The sequence below is a fragment of the Psittacula echo genome (genome assembly GCF_963264785.1).
Source record: "Psittacula echo genome assembly, chromosome: 4".
NCBI classification, from domain to species: Eukaryota; Metazoa; Chordata; class Aves; order Psittaciformes; family Psittacidae; genus Psittacula; species Psittacula echo.
This window is the reverse complement of record NC_137738.1, coordinates 21,586,394-21,605,671: the sequence shown is the minus strand read 5'-3', so window position 1 is coordinate 21,605,671 and position 19,278 is coordinate 21,586,394. Positions and strand designations below refer to the sequence as shown.

Here is a 19,278-nt window from a genome sequence, read left to right as displayed (position 1 = left end):
ATGGAATGGAATTGAGATCATAATGTGTTTTCTAAAATGAAACTGTAGTAACCTTCATTGAGTCCTTTCATGGAGTGCAGTATGTTGCATTTGGAAAGTATGATGGGATTCGGTGCTTAATTTAGCCATAAAGGAAGAATGATCAGAAAGAATTCATAAAGAACAAATAGTATCTCATCCTAAAAGAGCTATAAAATTACTGCAAAAACATGTTCTATGAGTATTTTTTGAGTTGCAGAGAAATACAATTTGCAGTCATATTTTTTTGCTGTTGTATTTGCTCGGGATTTTTCTCACAAATGCTTTTGTGGAGTGTATCCCAAGAGCAGGGGGTAGGGAAGTTTGCAACGGCAGCTTTTCACCCTGGCAGCCGTGCTGCAGATTTTGTGTTATAAGTGATTAAAGAAAACCAGCTTCACTCCAATATTTTATGATTCTTTAATAACATTGCAGCCACCACAGAAGTAAATACCGCAGGCATGCTGCTTCACACCGATTCCTTTATTAGCATGATTATGTATTCGTAAGTATCATTATATTCCTGGCCTGGCATAGTTGGTAGCTTTCCAAGTCAGAAATGGTGTACATTTGATAAGTTGCATATGAAAGCTCATAAATTTTCTGCAGAAATTAATTTGACCCAAGACTGTTAATGCTTTATTTTGTGATCACTGTTAAGTCACAAAATACAGGGTTGGGTTTTCTTTTTGCAGCAGTGTAATGCAAATTAAACTTTTCTGATTTTAATATTCAGAATCTTTATCCAAGACTAATCCGTTATTAACTTCACTGCTTCCCCGAGCATTAACATTTTCTTCTCTTCTAGATACATTTGAAATGGTTTCTGAAGATGATGATGGAAAATTGGTCTTCAAAATAAATTACCACTACATGTCTCAGGTAAAAAACGCAAGTGACGCCAACAGTGCTGCCAGAGCCCGACGTCTTGCTCAAGAAGCTGTGACTCTTTCAACCTCACTGCCTCTCTCATCTTCATCCAGCGTTTTTGTACGCTGTGATGAGGAGCGGCTTGACATAATGAAGGTGAAGAAGTAAAGCTATTTTTATTTCTCTCTTTAAGCTTGGCATATAAATGTTTAAGAAGGTGCCTTACATCTTAAGGAAAATCAGAAGTATTTCACGTGTACTTTAACTGCTGTCCAAACTTTAACATAAGAAATAGGATTTTAGAGTCTGATCCTGATTTCTCAAGAATCTGGCAGGAGCAGCAAGAGTCCCTCTATCCAGGAGTGCCCTGGTAGCCAGTGAGACATCACAACAAGGTTCATTTTTCTTCTGCTGTTCTTAAGGGAAGACTTTAATTTTGTTACTCCATTATGGTCTAAGTGTGTCTTCGCATACAAGCATTTATGTCAATTAAAAGCAGTAGATGTGGACAAATACACTGACTATCTCTGGACCTGAAATTTGAATTAAGATTCTATTAATAGCATGCAGTAGAGGGTAGATTTTTAGCTCCTCCTGGTTTGCAGAGAGCTTCACTTAGCCAGAGTATCAAAATGAACAGACAGCCTGTGTATGATTATGATATCTAATGGTATTTTCTGATAAGTAGCATGTTTCATATAACTTTAAAAAATGCCAACTGTGAGACAAATACATAAGGGGTCTTTTAAAAAGCTGTTGTCTTTTTTTACAATGGTAGGTTCTTATTACTGGTCCTGCAGACACCCCTTACGCAAATGGTTGCTTTGAATTTGATGTATATTTTCCACAAGACTATCCTAATTCTCCTCCACTTGTGAATCTGGAAACAACTGGAGGCCACAGTGTGAGATTTAATCCAAACCTCTACAATGATGGCAAGGTAGGTCAGCTTTGTTCTTGTATATAGATCTACCAGGGAAGTGAAATTTTCTTCCTTTTGCAATAAAAATATCATCATCATCTAGCACCCTGGAGGAAGCTGTTTGGATAAAAGCTAGGCTTTAGATTGAAATGAGGAGTGATTTAACAGCTTCAAACAGGAATGATCTCCTCTCTTGAATTGTCTTGGGAAATTTTTAGAGCCTTTATGAGCTGGATTGGACCAAAAAGCGAGTAATTTTGACCTAGAAAAAATGTTCTTTTCCACCTTCTTTGCTAAATTAATCAAAAATCTGTTTGGCTAGCTGAAATAACCTTTCCACGGTCAACATATGCTTCATAGCAGCTGCAGCTGAATGTGTTTGCCAAGTGCCTTGTCTCTTTTTCCACACCAAAGTGATTTTTCTTGAGGGAACATAAAGACTTCCCTTAAGCTCAGTATCTTTTAAAAAAGAAAATATAACTCTGAAATAGGGACTTAATGATAGTTTTCTTAGAAAAATAGTAAAGCTTTTGGAAGCAACATTAAGATTAAAACAAACAAGCTTTCCTCCTTTCTTTTCTCCATCTCCTTGGTATGTTGTGGCTCATACTAAAGGCTTCAAACAGCTAACAAGAAGTCGAGTGCATATCAGGGAGGTGCGACTTATATTGAAAGTCAGCACACATGAAATTGTCTACAGAGCGGTAGAGGTGGCTCCGTGTATGTCTTCACTGAAGCATAGACCCACAAAATAGCTTTGGCTGCAGCTGTCTGGCACTTCATCAGCCTTTTTTGTGTATAAACATTTAATCCATAGGCTAACATTTTTCCCTTATTCCGCTCTCGTTCCTGGGTTCCCCATGCTCCCGGTTTCACAAACTATAATACCCCTTTCCAGTACTAGACACAGGGTTTCTCCTAACATGGACACAGAATGTAATTTATTTTGAAGACTTTTATCTCATTTTTTTCTGTGCCTAGCACTAAGCGTTGAGTCTTGGCACATACTTGCTTCTAAACTTCTGTAGTTTATTTTGTCTTTTTGTGTTCCCTGTCTTTGATTGTCGCACTTTGTGATAAGGCTCAAGAACTGCACAGACTTTCCTAAAGTCCAGATCAGTCATAAAGTTAAGAAATATTTTCTATTTCTTGATAGTCTGTGTGACAGAAACCACCTTTCACACGCTGCACAGAATGATTGTCTTTAAAAAACCACAATAACTGTTAGAGCGGTATTTAAAGAGGAAAGTGAAGAATCAGATAGTACTGATGATTCATTTATTTTTGGAGCCACTAAAATCCATATGTTTTCCATGAAGAAAAGTAATCTACCCTGCCTTGCTTATTTATTAACATGCAGTTCTTGCTTATCCACATTACTTTTATCTGCTGTCATGTCAAATTGGTTTCATAAGAAACAAATTTGTCTTTTAGCATGCACTTTTACAAATGCTTATAAAAAAACAAAATTTAAACAAAATAGTAACATTCTGTTCTGCCCAAGCAGAACAATTTTATTGTAATATTTATCTGTGGTATTAATGATGTCACCTTTTTAGGTGTGTTTAAGTATACTTAACACATGGCATGGGAGGCCAGAAGAGAAATGGAATCCCCAAACATCAAGTTTTTTGCAGGTGAGCATTTCTTCTTTCTCTTCAGTAGATGTTATGTAGGAGTAGCAAAGCGTCCATCGGTCCTGAGGGTTCTTTTTGTATTGCTTTTAAACCAGAATTTTCTTCCTCAAGTAAGCATAAGGAAGGCACTGCCTGGACTCTCCTTGCATGATTTCAAGTATTTTAATTAAAATAAAATTTAAAAAATCCAAAACAAAACAACAAACCAGACTGGCAGATGGCATCATATCCTAGAACTCTGTCACAAGCTTTTTATGGTGAGGACAAAGTAGGCTCCATGTTGTGAGAGATGAGAAAGTGAGGTATCCTAGTGTAAACTGTAAATGTACTACTCTGAAGTCTACAAGCGAGCTGAATGGACGAATAGGAGGAATAAAGCTGAGGAGAGTTGAAGTGTAGGTATACTGTGTTCAGTAACAATTACTGTTAAATTAGACCAGAATTTATTAGAACATATGATCCTCCTAATTTTCAGCTTTATGTCATAGAGATGCACTGACTATAAGCACAAACATTAAATGTAAGTAAAGCTTGCAGTGGCTTCTTTCCTATGGCACTTTATGAATTTATTCCTTCCTGTACATAGCACAAGGTACATTGTCTGTTCCAAATCCTGAAAGACTGCACAGTTTCTGTTTCTGTGTAGTAGAATTACAGCCCTGGGCTTCAGCACAACAGGTTTCAGCTTGTTCAGGAAATGGCATTGAACAGCTGGTTGATCAGTCTCCTAGTTCAAGAATGGTCTGCTCCAAGGTGTAGAAGTCAAGCAAGAGTGGCAGAAGGCCAGCATCGGTAAACAAGGAACTCCTGCCTAAGCAAAACTGCCAAAGGAAAGCACACAGAAAGTGGAAGGAGGGGGTGGGCTACTTGTGAGAAATAAAGAGACATTGGCTGAGCATTCAGAAGAGAAATTAGGAAGACCAAAGGTCAGCTGGTGTTGAAAATAGCAAAGGGTATAGAGGAACGAGAAGGGCTTCTTTTAAGTATGTTGACAGCAGAAGAACACACCTTCTTTAGGCTTTCCTGCTGCTCAGTGGGGCAGGGAACCTACTGACAAGACATCCAGAAGGCAGAGCTCATCTCTGCCTCTCATCTTAGGGGTAAGGTTTGCTTCTCATGTGCCTGAGCCCTCCCTAGGAAGGTCTGTGAGAATGAGGAACTACCCACGGCAGAGGAAATGGTATTCAAGCTGATCAGACCCACGTATTCATGTAAGCAAGTCTCATGCACCCAGAGATGCTGGGAGAGCCAGCCAATACCACTGCAAAGCCACTAACTCTTGTCTTTGAAAGGTCAGAACAGTCAAGGGCAAATCCTACCTGTCAGACCTCACACCCATCTTCGAGATGGGCAAGGAGTATCTGGGGAGCTGTGGTCCTTGGGAAGATTATGGAGCAAATCATCCTGGAAGCTATTTTCAAGTACATGAAAGACAAGGAAGTGGCTGAGAACAGCCGTGTGTATTTCCTGGCAGCAAACAGCACTTAACCTGCTTACCTTCTACAGCAGCATGACTGGCTTTTTTCAAAGGAAGAGCAGTGAATGTAGCTTGCTTTGACTTCAGCAAGACCTCTGGTGCAGTCTCTTTTACTACCTTTGTAACCAAGATGGTATGACGTGTATTATAAGTGAGTGGCAAAGTGCTGTGGACTAATGGCAAAACGATCTTACTGCTGTCTTCAGTACCTAAATGGGGAAGGTGCAGAGAGGATAAAGGCAGACATCTCTTGTGCCACTAGGCACAAGATGGGACATGGGGAATTTGGTTGAAATATTGGGAAATACTCTTTCACTAGAAATGTGACCAAACACTGTGACAGGTGTCTAAGACAGATTGTGGGATTTCCATCCTTGGAGATATTCGTGTTCCCTCTTCCTTCAAGGGACAGTTATGATTTGGAGATCTAAGATGTGGTTCCTTACATGGTGTAACTCTCCGAAGATAGAACTTAATCTCTTAAAGATGAACTGAAATTTTGGACTATAACTATAAAATCAATGTAGAAAGGTGCAAGTATTAGGAAGTTTTATTTTCACTGAATTCCTTTTTCTTAGATTAGAATGTTAGATTTGATTGTAAGAAATCTCATGCTACATTTAAGTTTCAAATTTTAAAGTTTATTAGGGTTTCATTTTTAAAATAGTAAGAAAGTTGTTGGAAAAGCCCCCCCTCCCCATACTGGGAAAAACACTATAGCTATTAAATGGAAACCAGCTGCAGGACTAAATAAATTGCTTGGAAAGAATTAAGCACTACACGTGTTTTCTGCCTCAGAGATTAAACTATTGTCAGGCCACCCAAAATACTTCAGAAATTAACTTTTATAACCCAGATGAAACTGGAAGATCAGTTTAGTTTCTCATTCATTACAATTACGTTTCAAAGTAATAACTGGTTCTTAAGGCCAAGAAAGTACAATGCTGTAGAATGTCAAATTTCTGTACCATAGCTGTATATCTAGGTATGTATCTGACATACAATATTTAAAAAAGCAAAACCCAGCTACTTCCAGATACATGTAAATGCCACAGATCACCAGAACTCCTTTGGTACCTGAAGCCTTGGACATGAGTTACTCTACCTTGGCTTAGCACACTTAACACCACTAAAAAAGGCAGAATACTAATGTAAGTGGCTGTTCCCTTGCTGGAACCTGATTTGTGAGGCACATTCTGTGTATTTTAATGCATTTACCTGTATTTTAATTTTCAAGTGTAACAAAAATTAGCCATGGCTGCTTGTAGTTGAACGCATGGCAGACGTGGGAGACAGTGTGATGGTACATGCAATACCATGTAACAGCAGCTAACTGGAGCACCTGCTGGAGAAACATTAAACCTTGTTCGGTTTTCCTTCTCAGCCCAATGGGGAATGCCAGTCCATGTTTACCACAGCACAGCCATGTGCCCTATCCATCAGGATAGAGACTTGGCTGCCCTAGGTTGCTCTTCTGCCCTATACTTAAAGCACAGCAACTGCACAGTTACAAACTGAGAGTGTCATGGCACCAAAAGGGATGAGGGTGTGTTTCTGTGAGTTGATGGTGGGACTGAGACTAACCCAGGTTATTCAACTGATTCTTGGGCTGTTGCTTTGATCTGAGCTACCGGTTTGGCACCATGTCTATGAGTGAGTACACATGGCAGAGGGGGTGGAAAGCTGGAACACTTTTGTGCTGGCTTTGCTACAGGAGAAACTCTGAGACAATGGCACACTTAAGGACAGCGCACAGCTACCTGGTTGAAAGAACCCCAGTGTCTTGAATTGTCACTGGCACAGTGTCTATCTGATGTAAGCTCTACGTTCCAAGAAAAAGGACTGTTGTCTCCCATATCCAGATTCACCAGCTGGAATGCTATATGAGGGAACAGCTTCAGACTTCAAATTGTTTCTAAGCTGGGACGAGACTTAAGTTCCAGAAACAGCTGCCCTGACATTTTTAATCTACTGAAGTGGATGTTTTGCAGCCAATATGCCAGGTGCTGGAAACACCATTCTTAGGGATGTAACCTGTCATCAGGTTTTCAATATTTGAGGACATCCAAATATTCAAGTCACCGTTTGTTTTCTTTCAAATTCTGTACAGTTCTGGAACTAGGTTTGTGTCACAGAATTGCAATCTCTAAAATTCTTGCTGGACTTGCTCTTAAGTACATTAAGAAAAACCTGTCCTTCATTTAACAGAAATTAAAAAAGGCAAACAAACAAAAACCAAGTTAAAAAAAAAAAAGAAAAAGAACCCCAAACCACACAAACCCATTCAGCTGTGTCTTTTCTACTCTGTGACATCTTTGCAGTAACATAATTTTGATTAAATACAGCAAAAAAGTTGACAGGGACAAACATTCTAATCCTGGAAAAATTAGCTAGCCATCAAAGCATTAATATGCACTACTTACACATTTGGGTTCCTAAGTACCCCATGTCTCTATTTATTTGTTTGTTTTATATTAGGGATATTACTGTTAAATGCCTTGTATGTATGTAAGCATCTATTCCCACATGTACTTGCTAATAAAATTGAAATGGAGAAAACTGTCATTTCCTTATCATCGAATAGTTGATGCAGTACTGAAAAAATATTTTTATCTATCTTTAGAGAAATACTGAGGTTTTGTTTAGTGGCATGTGACACACAGTGTTGTATGTAAAATCTGAAACTAAAGGGCTAAAAACACAGATAAAACAATCGAATGCATTTGAAAGAAGAAATGGGAGAGCATGTAATACCAAGATTCATTTCAGTGGTTTACTTTCACTTCCCTTGTTCCCTTTCCATCTAGTTCAGCATTAGAAGAATTAGTAAGCCCAGCTACAGGAAAAGAACTGTTGACTGAGAACGTAACAAATACAACAAATACACTTTCTTTTACAGAAGGGTGCAGTTAGACATGTGTTCCTCTAAGCATTTACTTATATTGTTATTTTTGTTATTTTTTAACTTATATTTGTCATTTTCTCAGCACTTGAGCTAAATACACTATAATAGGACTTAATGTTTATGTATGGTAATGGTTTCAGTTTGAAAGCATGGACGTTCCCTACTTGCACGTAGCCTGTATTACAAATGAAAGTACTTTGCCATAGAAGTGGTTTTGCACACAGGGTGAGCATAACTATGTATATTTGTAAAAACAAGTGGGTAGCACAGTTTTAATATTTATTTTCTTCTCTTAACAGGTGTTAGTGTCTGTCCAATCCCTAATACTGGTAGCAGAACCATATTTTAATGAACCAGGTTATGAACGATCCAGAGGTACTCCGAGTGGTACCCAGAGCTCCAGAGAATATGATGGAAATATACGACAGGCAACAGTCAAGTGGGCAATGCTTGAACAGATCAGAAACCCATCGCCATGTTTTAAGGAGGTAGGTTTTGTGAAACGCAGTAAATATTTATCTTGTTGGAGCATTGAGAATAATGCAAATATTTGGAAACATCATGCACAAAGTGTCCCTTTTAGCCTCCTCTTATGCACTGGGGCAGCTGAGTGGAGGCGGAAGTGAATAAGGATGCACCTGACTTCACAGATTCTTTTCTGGGAAAGGGGAGCGTGCATAAACTGGGGATGATCTGTAAGGAGGGTTGGTGCGCAGTTTCGTCAAACATGGTTCATACAGTGTGGCTCAGTCTTAATGTCAGGTGGTTCCTTTTACAATTCAAACGAAAACTGTTGATGAGCCCTACAAATGGGCACTTGGTGTTTGTTAGTCTGCCCAGCTGACAGGAAGTATTTTTCCAAAAAACATGAATTTGAAGCAAGTATCAGGAAACACTTTGGATACACCAAAACAATGCAAATGGGTAAAATACCTTCAAACACATTCCATTCTGTACGATATTTATGGAAGGATCCACAAAGCATCTGTGCTGTACTAGAAATCTCTGCCTTTGGAAACAACTGTCTGGATGCTGATAAAAGCAATAATAACTCCATGCATGCACACTGTCTTTAAAAATATTACTGAAAGAAATGAAATTGCTTTATTTATTTACATTTCTGAAACTAGACTACCACACTGTAACACATTACAATAATTTACTTGTTAGGGATTTCTCAGTGTCTCTAGCCCAACTCCTTTCTCAAAGCTGGTCAATAAAATCTCAGGGTCTTGAACATCTCTGGCAAAGGATCCAAGGGAAAAAGAGCTGATGATATGCTGAGTAAGAGAATCTGTATGAACAGTAATGCAAAATGGCTGGTCAAATATAGAATCGTCTCACAGTACTACCAGCAAATATTTAAGAAAAAAATACATTTTACTCTGAACTACTACAACTGTTGCCATTTGTAGTGTGTGGAACCATCTTGTGGCATCACCTGTGCTTTCAGTTGGCTGCATACCAAAATGTTGAAAAAGCATAATTATTTTAGGCTTATGCATATTGCTAAGTGTGGGCCTGAGTGAGAAGGGTATTCTCCCATCCCTTCCCTGCTGTCCATAAAAACATCCTTTGGAATGCAAAAACCTTTTTTAATTATAATTACTGTCTCTTGTGGAATAAGAAACCATAGACCCTTCACCTGCATGACAGGAGTTAAATATTTTATCCACATGCAGGTGGAAAGGAGAAGAAGGATGTGCAGTGTATGCTGGTATCTTGAATTAATGAAGAAAAATGTGGCAGTTGTTCTAAATTATCGCTTAAATGTTTTACTCAAGAAGTTGAAGCCCATAATGAAGATAATATTGTGACACATAATCAGATAACCTCTCTCATAGGTCCTTTTCTTGTAGCTAAATGTAAAAAATCTCACTTTTAAAAAAGAAGTTCTCAAATTACAGTAAGCTTAAATCAATTGAAGATACCAGAAGGCGGTAGGCTCTCCAGCAGTAACGCTCCGTCTTTCCTTTCACACATAGAGAAATGAAGGATAAGGAATATTACATTATTTGGTAAATTAATCCCACTTTGCTGTTACTGCAGTTTTCTTCAGAAGAGTCTCAGCAATACCGTGCTTACTCTGCAGCTTAGCTTTTTGATTACTGGTATACAAAAGGCAGCTTGTAAGCTGACATCTTGTTACATCTTCAGGAAGGTAATCCTGTGTCTCCAGGTGCTGGTGTTTCAGGGGAAAAACATTGGCTCCCTGAGAACAGATGGCCTAAGCACGGCATGAAAGGCAGATGTTGAAAACAGTTACCACTACTAGCTTTGTAAGTGTGGTGTGTAGCTGGGACTGAGCTAAGCCATAGACCCACATAAATGAAAAGCAGCATTTAGAGGTAGGCAGCAGTTTGCAGAGGTATCTTCATAGATTCATAGAATGGTTAGGATTGGAAAGGACCTTAAAGATCATCTTAGCCATTTGAAACTCCTTTCTGTTACCTGTGAACAGCCAATGGTTTTGCTGCACGGAAGAGAACTGGCCAACACTTAAAAGCTTTGCATTCAGATTGGTTTGTTCAGGTTCAAGTAACTGCAGTTCTCCTTGTTTCCCAAGATAGTTTTCTGGTTTTCCCTTTGAGTTTTTTTGGGCAGTAAAGTGAAAGATTCAAGATTCTGACAAGAAATTTTAAGCTATGACAGCCTGCTTCTGTAAGGGGAAGTTTGAGGCTAAGATAGCTTGCTTTTTGTGTTAAAGCCACAATCATACCAGCTTAAGCTTGTCTTATAAACTTGTGAGCATGAGAGCTCCCTTGCTACTTCTCTAAATACACACTCCCTATCATGATGCAAAGTGGCATGTATCTTCCTTTACATATCCAGAAATGGAACCTATGCACTGTTTTCTGATGCAATAGCTGAATTTTGGAAGAAGGCTAGATTCCATCTGCAGCCCCAGCCAGATGAAAATGCATCTCTTGTGTAGATTGTCTGAGCACTTCCCTGAGAGACTAGCCTGCCGTTAAGACCTCTGGGTTTTTTGCATAGTTGTGTTGAGAACCCTAATGATGATGATCAGACATAAATGCAAAGGTGTCCTGAAAAGTGAGGTCTAAGAGCGTACATCCTTCAGTTCCTAAGATCTTTTGTCTTCACAAATCTGAGCTGCCTTCCCTTCAGTGGCTTAAGTGACAGACTCACTCAATCTAAACTGTTGTTCTTCAGGAGTTTTTCCAAGCTCCATTATGGATCTAAGGAATGCATCTGGAACGGAAGTAAATTAATTTTCAATTAATTAAATTAAATTTCGTTTTTAATTTTCAATATGCAGTTTTTCTTGAAGACAGACAGCTATATTCTCTAACCTCTAGAGGAAAAGATGATTTTGTCAGTTGTTGCAGTAGTGCCAGAAGCTCTCAGTGCTCAGTAACATTTCTTTGATTTTACTGTTTCTTTCATCAGGCAAAGTTTTAGAACACTGTTTAAGACAAAGCCAGCCCTAAGACTTTCACAACTTCTTATCTGAGGGTTGATTGGTTGGGTTTTGGGCTTGTTTCTTTTTAACTCAAATCTGTACAGAAATACCAAAATTGCTGAGTAATCCAGTACTGGTTCCCACCCAAACAATGGGCAGCTCAACTGCTATTGCCTGGGAATTCTAGTGTCCCCAGAGGTGCTGCCTCTGCGTAGGGCATGGAACGTAGCAGCTGGTATAATCCTTCTCTGTGCAGAAGCGTGTTATGTTCCTATGATTATACTGTCAACAGTGTTTCTGCTTACCTGTTGTCTGTTCAGGCAGCAAGTGGTTAGTGACAGGGTTAGACATGGTACGAACACTTTCTGCCTATGCTGCTTTAATAAAATAGGACTGAGAGAGCAACAATAAAAGCCTTAATAGTGTATCTGTGTAACATAAACATAATACATATGCAAATATAAACATCCATACTTGGTGCCTGCATAGTAAGGTTATCACTGAACTAAAGAACATATCTAACGTTCGGCTACTACTTTTTCTTTTCCCTGGTGGGACACTATTGCTGGCTGTCATTTACCCTCCACACAGATAACATTCAGTGAACGCTGAAATGGCAGGCTGCACAGAACTCATAGATTCATACAAGCTGGAAGATCCTCAAAACAGGATCAGCTGAATTCAGATGAGGTTCCTTAGGGCTTTTTCCAGTTGGTTCTTGGAAACCTTCAAGGACAGGAATTTCACAATTTATCTGCAGCCTGGTTCAATGCTGAATTATCCTCACACTGATTTTTTTTTCTGCCCTTAGATCCAGTTAGATTCATTAGGGGTCTTGCAAATTTTGTATTGTTAAAGTATATGGTTCTTAAGAAACAATGCAGACTGTTCTTTCATTCAGAATGTTTCCTTGCAGGTCATCCACAAACATTTTTACTTGAAAAGAGTGGAGATCATGGCTCAGTGTGAGGAGTGGATAGCGGACATACAGCAGTACAGCAGCGACAAACGGGTAGGCAGGACTATGTCCCATCATGCTGCAGCTCTGAAGGTGAGACTCATTTTTTGTAATTGTATGTTCTTTAATCCAAAGATGACAAATGGCAATTAAATTGTTCAGCAGCTGAGCTTGCTAATAACACTAACAGAAAACTCTAGCAACTCTAAAGCATGGAAACACACCTGTGTTTCCCTGTTGTCAAGAGCTCATGTCTCTGCACTCCACTTTCTCAGTAGTTTTTTCTACAAGTTAAGATTTTCCTTTGGTCCCTGTCCTGCCTATTTTTCTGTGAATACTTCTGTAAGATATCTTGCTCCATCCCTGGAGGTGTTCAAGGCCAGGCTGGACAAGGCCTTGGGTGGCATGGTTTAGTGTGAGGTGTCCCTGCGTACGGCAGGGGGGTTGGAACTAGATGATCTTAAGGTCCTTTCCAACCCTAACTATTCTATGATTCTATATAGAGAGTTTATTTTGTTCTCTCTAAGGGTGAGTGTTGGTTTATGATGAAGTTGTACTATTGTACTACAGCCAGCAACAAATAAGCTTTTTGAATACACAAGCAGTTATTAAACTGTAGTCCATTACATTTAGTTTTACCCTGTGTTAATTTTTACCAACAGTTATAACCATTATAAATGTTTTCTCCTTTCCTAGCCAAGTACTAGCATTTGTGTATATTGTGTCACACGGACAACACACCTGTATTACTTTGGTTTTCCTTTTATTTTTCCTTCCAGAGGAGCAAAAAAAAAATTTTTTGAAAGCCTCTTTTTTCCATTGCCAGACTTGTTTGCTTTCAAAATTCTTGGTCTTCAAAATGAGGTTACAGTTGGTTGCTAGGATCAGAATACAAATCTTTCTAACTCTGTCTGTAACAGATCTCATCATGAACTCATCAGAAAGGTCCATTTTGTCTGTGTGACCTCCGTAGTCTAAGCCTGTGAGCACAGAACACAGATAGGACTGCAAGATAAGTAGCGTAGCATTTATACTGATGCACTTGTCTGTTGCATTTCTGTTCTTTAATTTGTCCCTAGCAGCACTTGCTGACTATTCTGTCCCTACAAGGACAGTAACAGCCCTTAAACACCAGGGGAAAATTTAGCCAGTCCTTGAAACAGTACATTTACACCTCTTGTACTTACTCCTTTTTTTTTTTGCTCACATTGTCCAATGTTGTGAAAAGTGTTGTTTCAACTATGACCTTCCACACCGACTGTTTTTTGTTTATTCAGCGCCATACAGCTCAGTTGCGGGAAGAACTTCTGAAGCTTCCCTGTCCTGAAGGATTGGATCCAGACGCCGATGACTCCACAGAAAAATGTGGTGCCACAGGCTCAGAAGAGACTATGTTGCACGAACAGGTTAAACCCAGCAGCAGTAAAGACATCCCCACTGATTTCAAGTTATGAGTTGCATTGACATGGACTTTCTAGACACAAAGGCTTTGAAGCACAAGCCAAATATGTCAATATTTGTATGTAAGAAGCTAATTATGTAATAGGTAATGAAATCGAAACTATACTATGCCCTTAAGGATATACAGTTTAATTCAAGATGATCTTTTATTTACCTGTACAAGAGTGTAAACTTTTTTGTGCTTTTATTTTTCAATTGTGAGAACCACTGATTGGTATGTTTAAAAAGTTATGTATACAAGAAATGGATAAATCACTGCTATATAAGGGAAACTACCTTAGGAAAGAATGTTTACTGAATGTTTATTTTTTTTTTTACTTGTAGAGTGAGGGCGGTTGTAACAAAGAATATATATTGGTCATTCTTACAGCTACTATTTAAAGTCAGACAATTTTCACTGAATTTGATAGATTTTACGTTTGGCCATACATTCATGCTCATATTTGATTCTAAAGAAAACCTCCTGTATACTTCAATAAATGTTAAATGGACATGATCCCTCTTTTATGATTTACTGGTACATTTTTTAAATAAACTGCCATAAAATACGTTCTAGCTGAAGACTTGCACTTGTATGACTGAATTCATTACAGTCGACATATTTAACTTTATGCTTACTAATTCTAAAATGCAGATGAAATAAATGCACATGGTTTTACCTCATGCCAAAATTTGGACTTGAATTCATCTTTTATTTGGCTATTTTATGCAAACTATCGGTATTCTAAATTTCTTAAGGGCTATTCTGAGACAACATCTTTCCTCTGTTGAAATGCCTGATTTTTAGATAATCAACTGTACTCTTTAAGTGATGACAGGGGCTAAGGACGTGCCACACAGGAGAACATTCTGTAGTTCCTACTGTGTAGACTTCTGTCCAGTTTTATACTTGCAACCACAGATCCCTAACTAGAAAGGGAAAGGGATTTGCTTGATTTAATAATCAAGTCTCGCTTTTAACATGATGACATGCATTACTCTCACTGCTCTTAATTTTTGAGCAGTCTAAAAGACTAAAAAAGTTATCACTGGTATTACCTCAGACTAATGATCTGTTGTATTATAAATACTATAAATCAGGCAAAACCGCAGCTTTTTTGTTTTCTGTTTGTTCTTTGTTTATGAGAGTCACGCTGGAATTTTTTCACTTTTTGTTTTACCATGTATTATTCCTAATCATTAAAAATGACACCAACTGAGGTTGTGTTCTTATGCTGATGGTTAACAGACTTTGATAGTGCTGACCAAAGTACTATTTTTCTGTTACACTGATACGTTGTGTTAATGCAAGGCCTGTCCAGATTGTATGTACCTCTCAAAATCCCAATTTAGGCATGTCTGCCTTATTTTAGGGGATTCTTAATCCGAATGCGAGCCAAGCAGCTCTGTGCCAGAGCTCTCGTGAATACAGGAAACAAAGAGCTTGTGCCACACAGGCAGTGTTAGACCTTTATCAGTGTTAATACAACACTGCATTTTTCTAGATGGGTATTTACTTACCTGCTATTACTGTACAAAATGACTGCGATACTATTGTAAAGGCTCCAAAAGCAAAATACCCACCAACTTCCAACTGTATTTGTTAGTGGTTTCCATTAAAGCTCTTCACTTAGTGATTAAGCTGTCTGTCTAAAGGAGCACAGCCTTTTTATAAAGTCCTGGCACTTGTACCGAACCCAAATGTATCAGACCTGAAGATTCTCCTTAAACATGAAGACTTTTTTATCATTAAAAAAACCATTGAAATAGAAAGTACTTGACTTGCTTTGATTTGACATTAAAAGGGTGGCTAACATGATTGTACCTTTTTCTCTAGCGTGTATTTATGGTATCTAGCAATGCTGATGTGAAGTCACTGCTGCTTAATTAAGCAGATGTAAACAACTGCATGGGATATTAAACTCTGATTTGTATCCACGTAGCAATTATCATTTTTTTGCTAACCTGAGCTGAAATCGTATTGCATCAAGTGAATGCAGAGATTCAATCCTTAATAACTTACAACTATGTTACAGTCTAGGAAGTAAATCATGAACTTGGCAAGAGATACGAAATACACCTTTTCAGGTTTTTAGATGTAACACACAAGGTAGCTATGTTACTTTGCAGTAAAATCACGGTAAATCCTATGAGGTATGTAGACAACTCAGTATTTTCTTTAACCAGTTCCCCATATCTTTTACCATTTTATCAAACTGAATACAAACCTATATACGTAGATGGTTTCTAACCATCACGTTAAAGTCCTGTGGTTTAACTGTTCTGCTGCTTTTGTAGCAAATGTTTTAAAAATCAACAGAACTTATTTTCAAAAAGCAAGAGGCAGCAACTTGCTCATTAGATCATTCTGGAATTTTAGCCTGTGGTTTTGGTCCTACCTTTGGCTTCAAACTGCTGTGCAGTGTAGGGGGGGATGTTATCAGCCGTTGCAATTGCTGTAGCCACTCCACCAAAGGAAAAGCATAACACCTAAGTTGGCAGTAGTCCTCCTTTATGCTAGTAATGGCTAGTAATGATAAGCTTTTCTGACCGAGTCTGCCTACAGTGCTAATGAAGAGGGCACAGCTCAGCAATCTGTGAAACCTTGTGCTTCCTGAGAGCAAATCACTTGTTACACCGCTTGCTATGCATAAACAATGGGTCTCTTGCAGTTGTAGACACAGTACTCTTTTGTATACAGACATGAATGATGCCCCTGCAAGGTTTAGTGGCTTCCTCTGGAATTGCCTTTGGGTAAAAGATGTGCATAAATGTATGGATTAATGCTTCCCTGTAATCTTTTCACTGCTACACAGGAAAAAAAAAAAAAAAGATGACAATCTAGAAAAAAAAAAAAAAAAAAAAAAAACAAATTTTGAAACAAGAACCCTGTAAAAAACCACCCAGTTTCAGTCCAGTAATTACCTGTTAGATGTTTAGGTGCTAGCAGAATAAAGTATGTGGGACTATAGGCTGACTGGGTCAACAGCAGCCTGTTTGGTGATTTTGGTTGGGTTTTGTTACTATTTTTCTTCTCTAAATTTTTGACCTAAGTTCAAGGTAGAGATTCTGCACATCTGCCAGCCTGTCGAGGAGCCTTCCTTGAAGCAGGTAAAATCATGCCAGCACAGGTAAGGCACTGGTCTGCCAATAGCCTCTAGGGAGATTTGGTGTGGAGCTGGCACTGGTTCTGTGATTGGATGATGAACTATTAAGAAGCAGTAGAGCTTGAACTCTTTTTACTTAAAAGAAAACTCCCATGTAATACAGGAAATCAATGTACTACACCAGTTATGATGGCTTTAACCTCTGCTTACTCTATCAAATAGGGAATTCAGTTAAAAAACCAAAACATCTCTACAAAACAACCTGTTTTTCTATGCAACTATGTAATCCCTTACATAGGGTGTTTCTTAGGGGAGTTTTTCTCCCCAAAAATGTTTCTGGTGTTACATAAACAAATGTTCTGTTTTCCAGCCTAAGGCAAATAGCTTGATAAACAAATAACCATATTATTAATAGACCATGTTTACCTATAAATATCTGAACACAAATCCAGCTGACCTAGATGTAAGCTGAGACTATACTATGATACCCTGATCCCTGTGAAGGAGAATTATTTAGGCTTAGGTTTTCAATTGGAGTTTCTCAGACATGGCATCTTCATTTTTTACCTCTGTGCTGCCTTTGTAGTAGTGTGGTTCAGAAGTGTTCTTATCTTGTTTCCTTGGGTTTTTTCCAGAAGCCAGTCACCATCAGATGGACTCAGCTCCATGAACCATGAACTCTCTGTAGTTAGAAATCAGAAGCATTTTTCAATGGAAAGGAAACACAGATTTATATTTATCTTACTATAAGGAAAAAGTATAAAGGTACAGAAGTTATTTCAGATATATGTTCCCTTTTTTTTTTTTCTTTACCATGTGTATACACAGATACGTATTTCTATATGCAGAAATGCGTCTGCTCTGGCAATCTTTGAAAAACAGTTTTCTGAGCTTTATTTTCCCTCTTTTTTTTTTCCATAGATAGTGACAACATTAGGTGGAATGTGCAGGTGTTTATGCCAGCATATGTGCTTTCTGAAACAGAGTAAGCTGAAGGGGGGTAAGAGTAAGTTCCACAATTACTGAAATGAATAGCAGGTAAAAACATTTAATTCTCCAGAGATTTTGTTGTTGCCATTGTTTTATTCTCCTAGAACATGAATTCAGAAAATACAATACCTGTGCAATGAATTTCTATAGTAGAGCTCTAAAATAGTCTCACCGCTGCCTCTATTTTTAATAAAGGCTCAGAGAAAAGAAATCCCAAACCACAATGTTCCATCTTGATTGAGAGTTCTGCATATTGTGACCTGATATCTCCGTAGGCTGCAATCTGTTCTGTGCTTCTTGTCTCTCGAAAAGTGATAACCTGGTCCACTTAGGTCTCCACCCATATTAATGCTACTTATCTTTTTAATACAAATTTAATACCAATTTTGTATTTAAGGTTGTTCAGTTAAAAGTCCAGAAAGGAAAGAAGCATGTTGTTTATCAGAGACTCTACAGGGCACATAGTAGCCCTTCTTCTGATGGGAAAAGAGATGAGTTGATCTTGAGAACCAGTGCAAGCAGAGCCCCAAGAAAATCTAGGAGTAAGAAAAGTGTATTATTGTCCCCCTCAAAGACACATAGAAATGAGGTAGCAGGTGAGACTTTCACACAGCAGAGATTGTTAAGCTTCGACAATAATGCCTGAAATTGCACTTAAAACCAAATTATAAATGTATATTTGCAAAAATAACAAGTGGGCCGATCTATCAAGGTTGCTAGACCAACAAGCCAGACATGATTTTACATGAGGAACATGCTTCTCAAACATGCCATGGGTCACAGCATTTAAAAACCTGCAGCCACTTTGCTGCTGCCAGTGTTGTGCTCCATACTTCCAGCTTAGCCACGTCCTCCATTATTTTTCAATTTATTTGGCCTGCATCTCTGTTCACTGTTCTCCTTTTCACCTACTGACTCACACCCACAGACATGCATGAACCCTGCAGTAGTCCATAAACTCTTTACATTGGATGTGGTTCTGGGCAACCTGATCTAGTTGAAGATATCCCTGCTCATTGCAGGGGGGTTGGACTAGATGACCTTAGAAGGTTCTTCCCAACCCATACTATTGTATGATTCTATGATTCTACATAAAGCTCTATGGGTAGAAAGCAACCACATCACAGTTCCCAATAGCACACATATGAACACATCTTTAAACCATAGCAAACACCAAACCAGAAAACTAAAGCAAACCAAAATCTCATCATGAACAATCCAATCTGCTATTGTTACAGACTGCTTTTGTTGCTACATTAAGTATTTTCTCATTTACCAGGAGAGCAAATGGGAAAAGCAAAATGTGGGGGGTTTCCATCTTTTCTATTTTCTTTCAGATATTTAAGCAAGTATGTGGTTCAGAAAAAGAATGGCAACAGAAAATGTCTTTCAGCCTACTACAAACCAATGGCCAGGATGTCCCCAAAAGTCCTGTTCTCTCACCTTGAAATTGCAAGTTTTCAGCCACAAAAAATCTTTGACTATACCTAAATTAATAAGAACCACATCAATGCAAACTTCCAGGACTTT

General features: G+C 38.4%; 1 protein-coding gene across 1 annotated transcript in view; it reads left to right on the top strand.

The window, feature by feature from the left end:
* The window catches only part of BIRC6 (baculoviral IAP repeat containing 6), a 178,119-nt gene extending 162,540 nt beyond the window's left edge, over window positions 1–15,579 (top strand). Inside the window, 6 exon segments of the mRNA XM_080614540.1 lie at window positions 827–1,044; window positions 1,667–1,828; window positions 3,370–3,447; window positions 8,129–8,317; window positions 12,170–12,304; window positions 13,489–15,579. Coding sequence (XP_080470666.1) covers window positions 827–1,044; window positions 1,667–1,828; window positions 3,370–3,447; window positions 8,129–8,317; window positions 12,170–12,304; window positions 13,489–13,665 — 959 coding nt within the window. The 3' untranslated portion in view covers window positions 13,666–15,579.
* The last annotated feature ends 3,699 nt before the right edge of the window (window positions 15,580–19,278 follow it).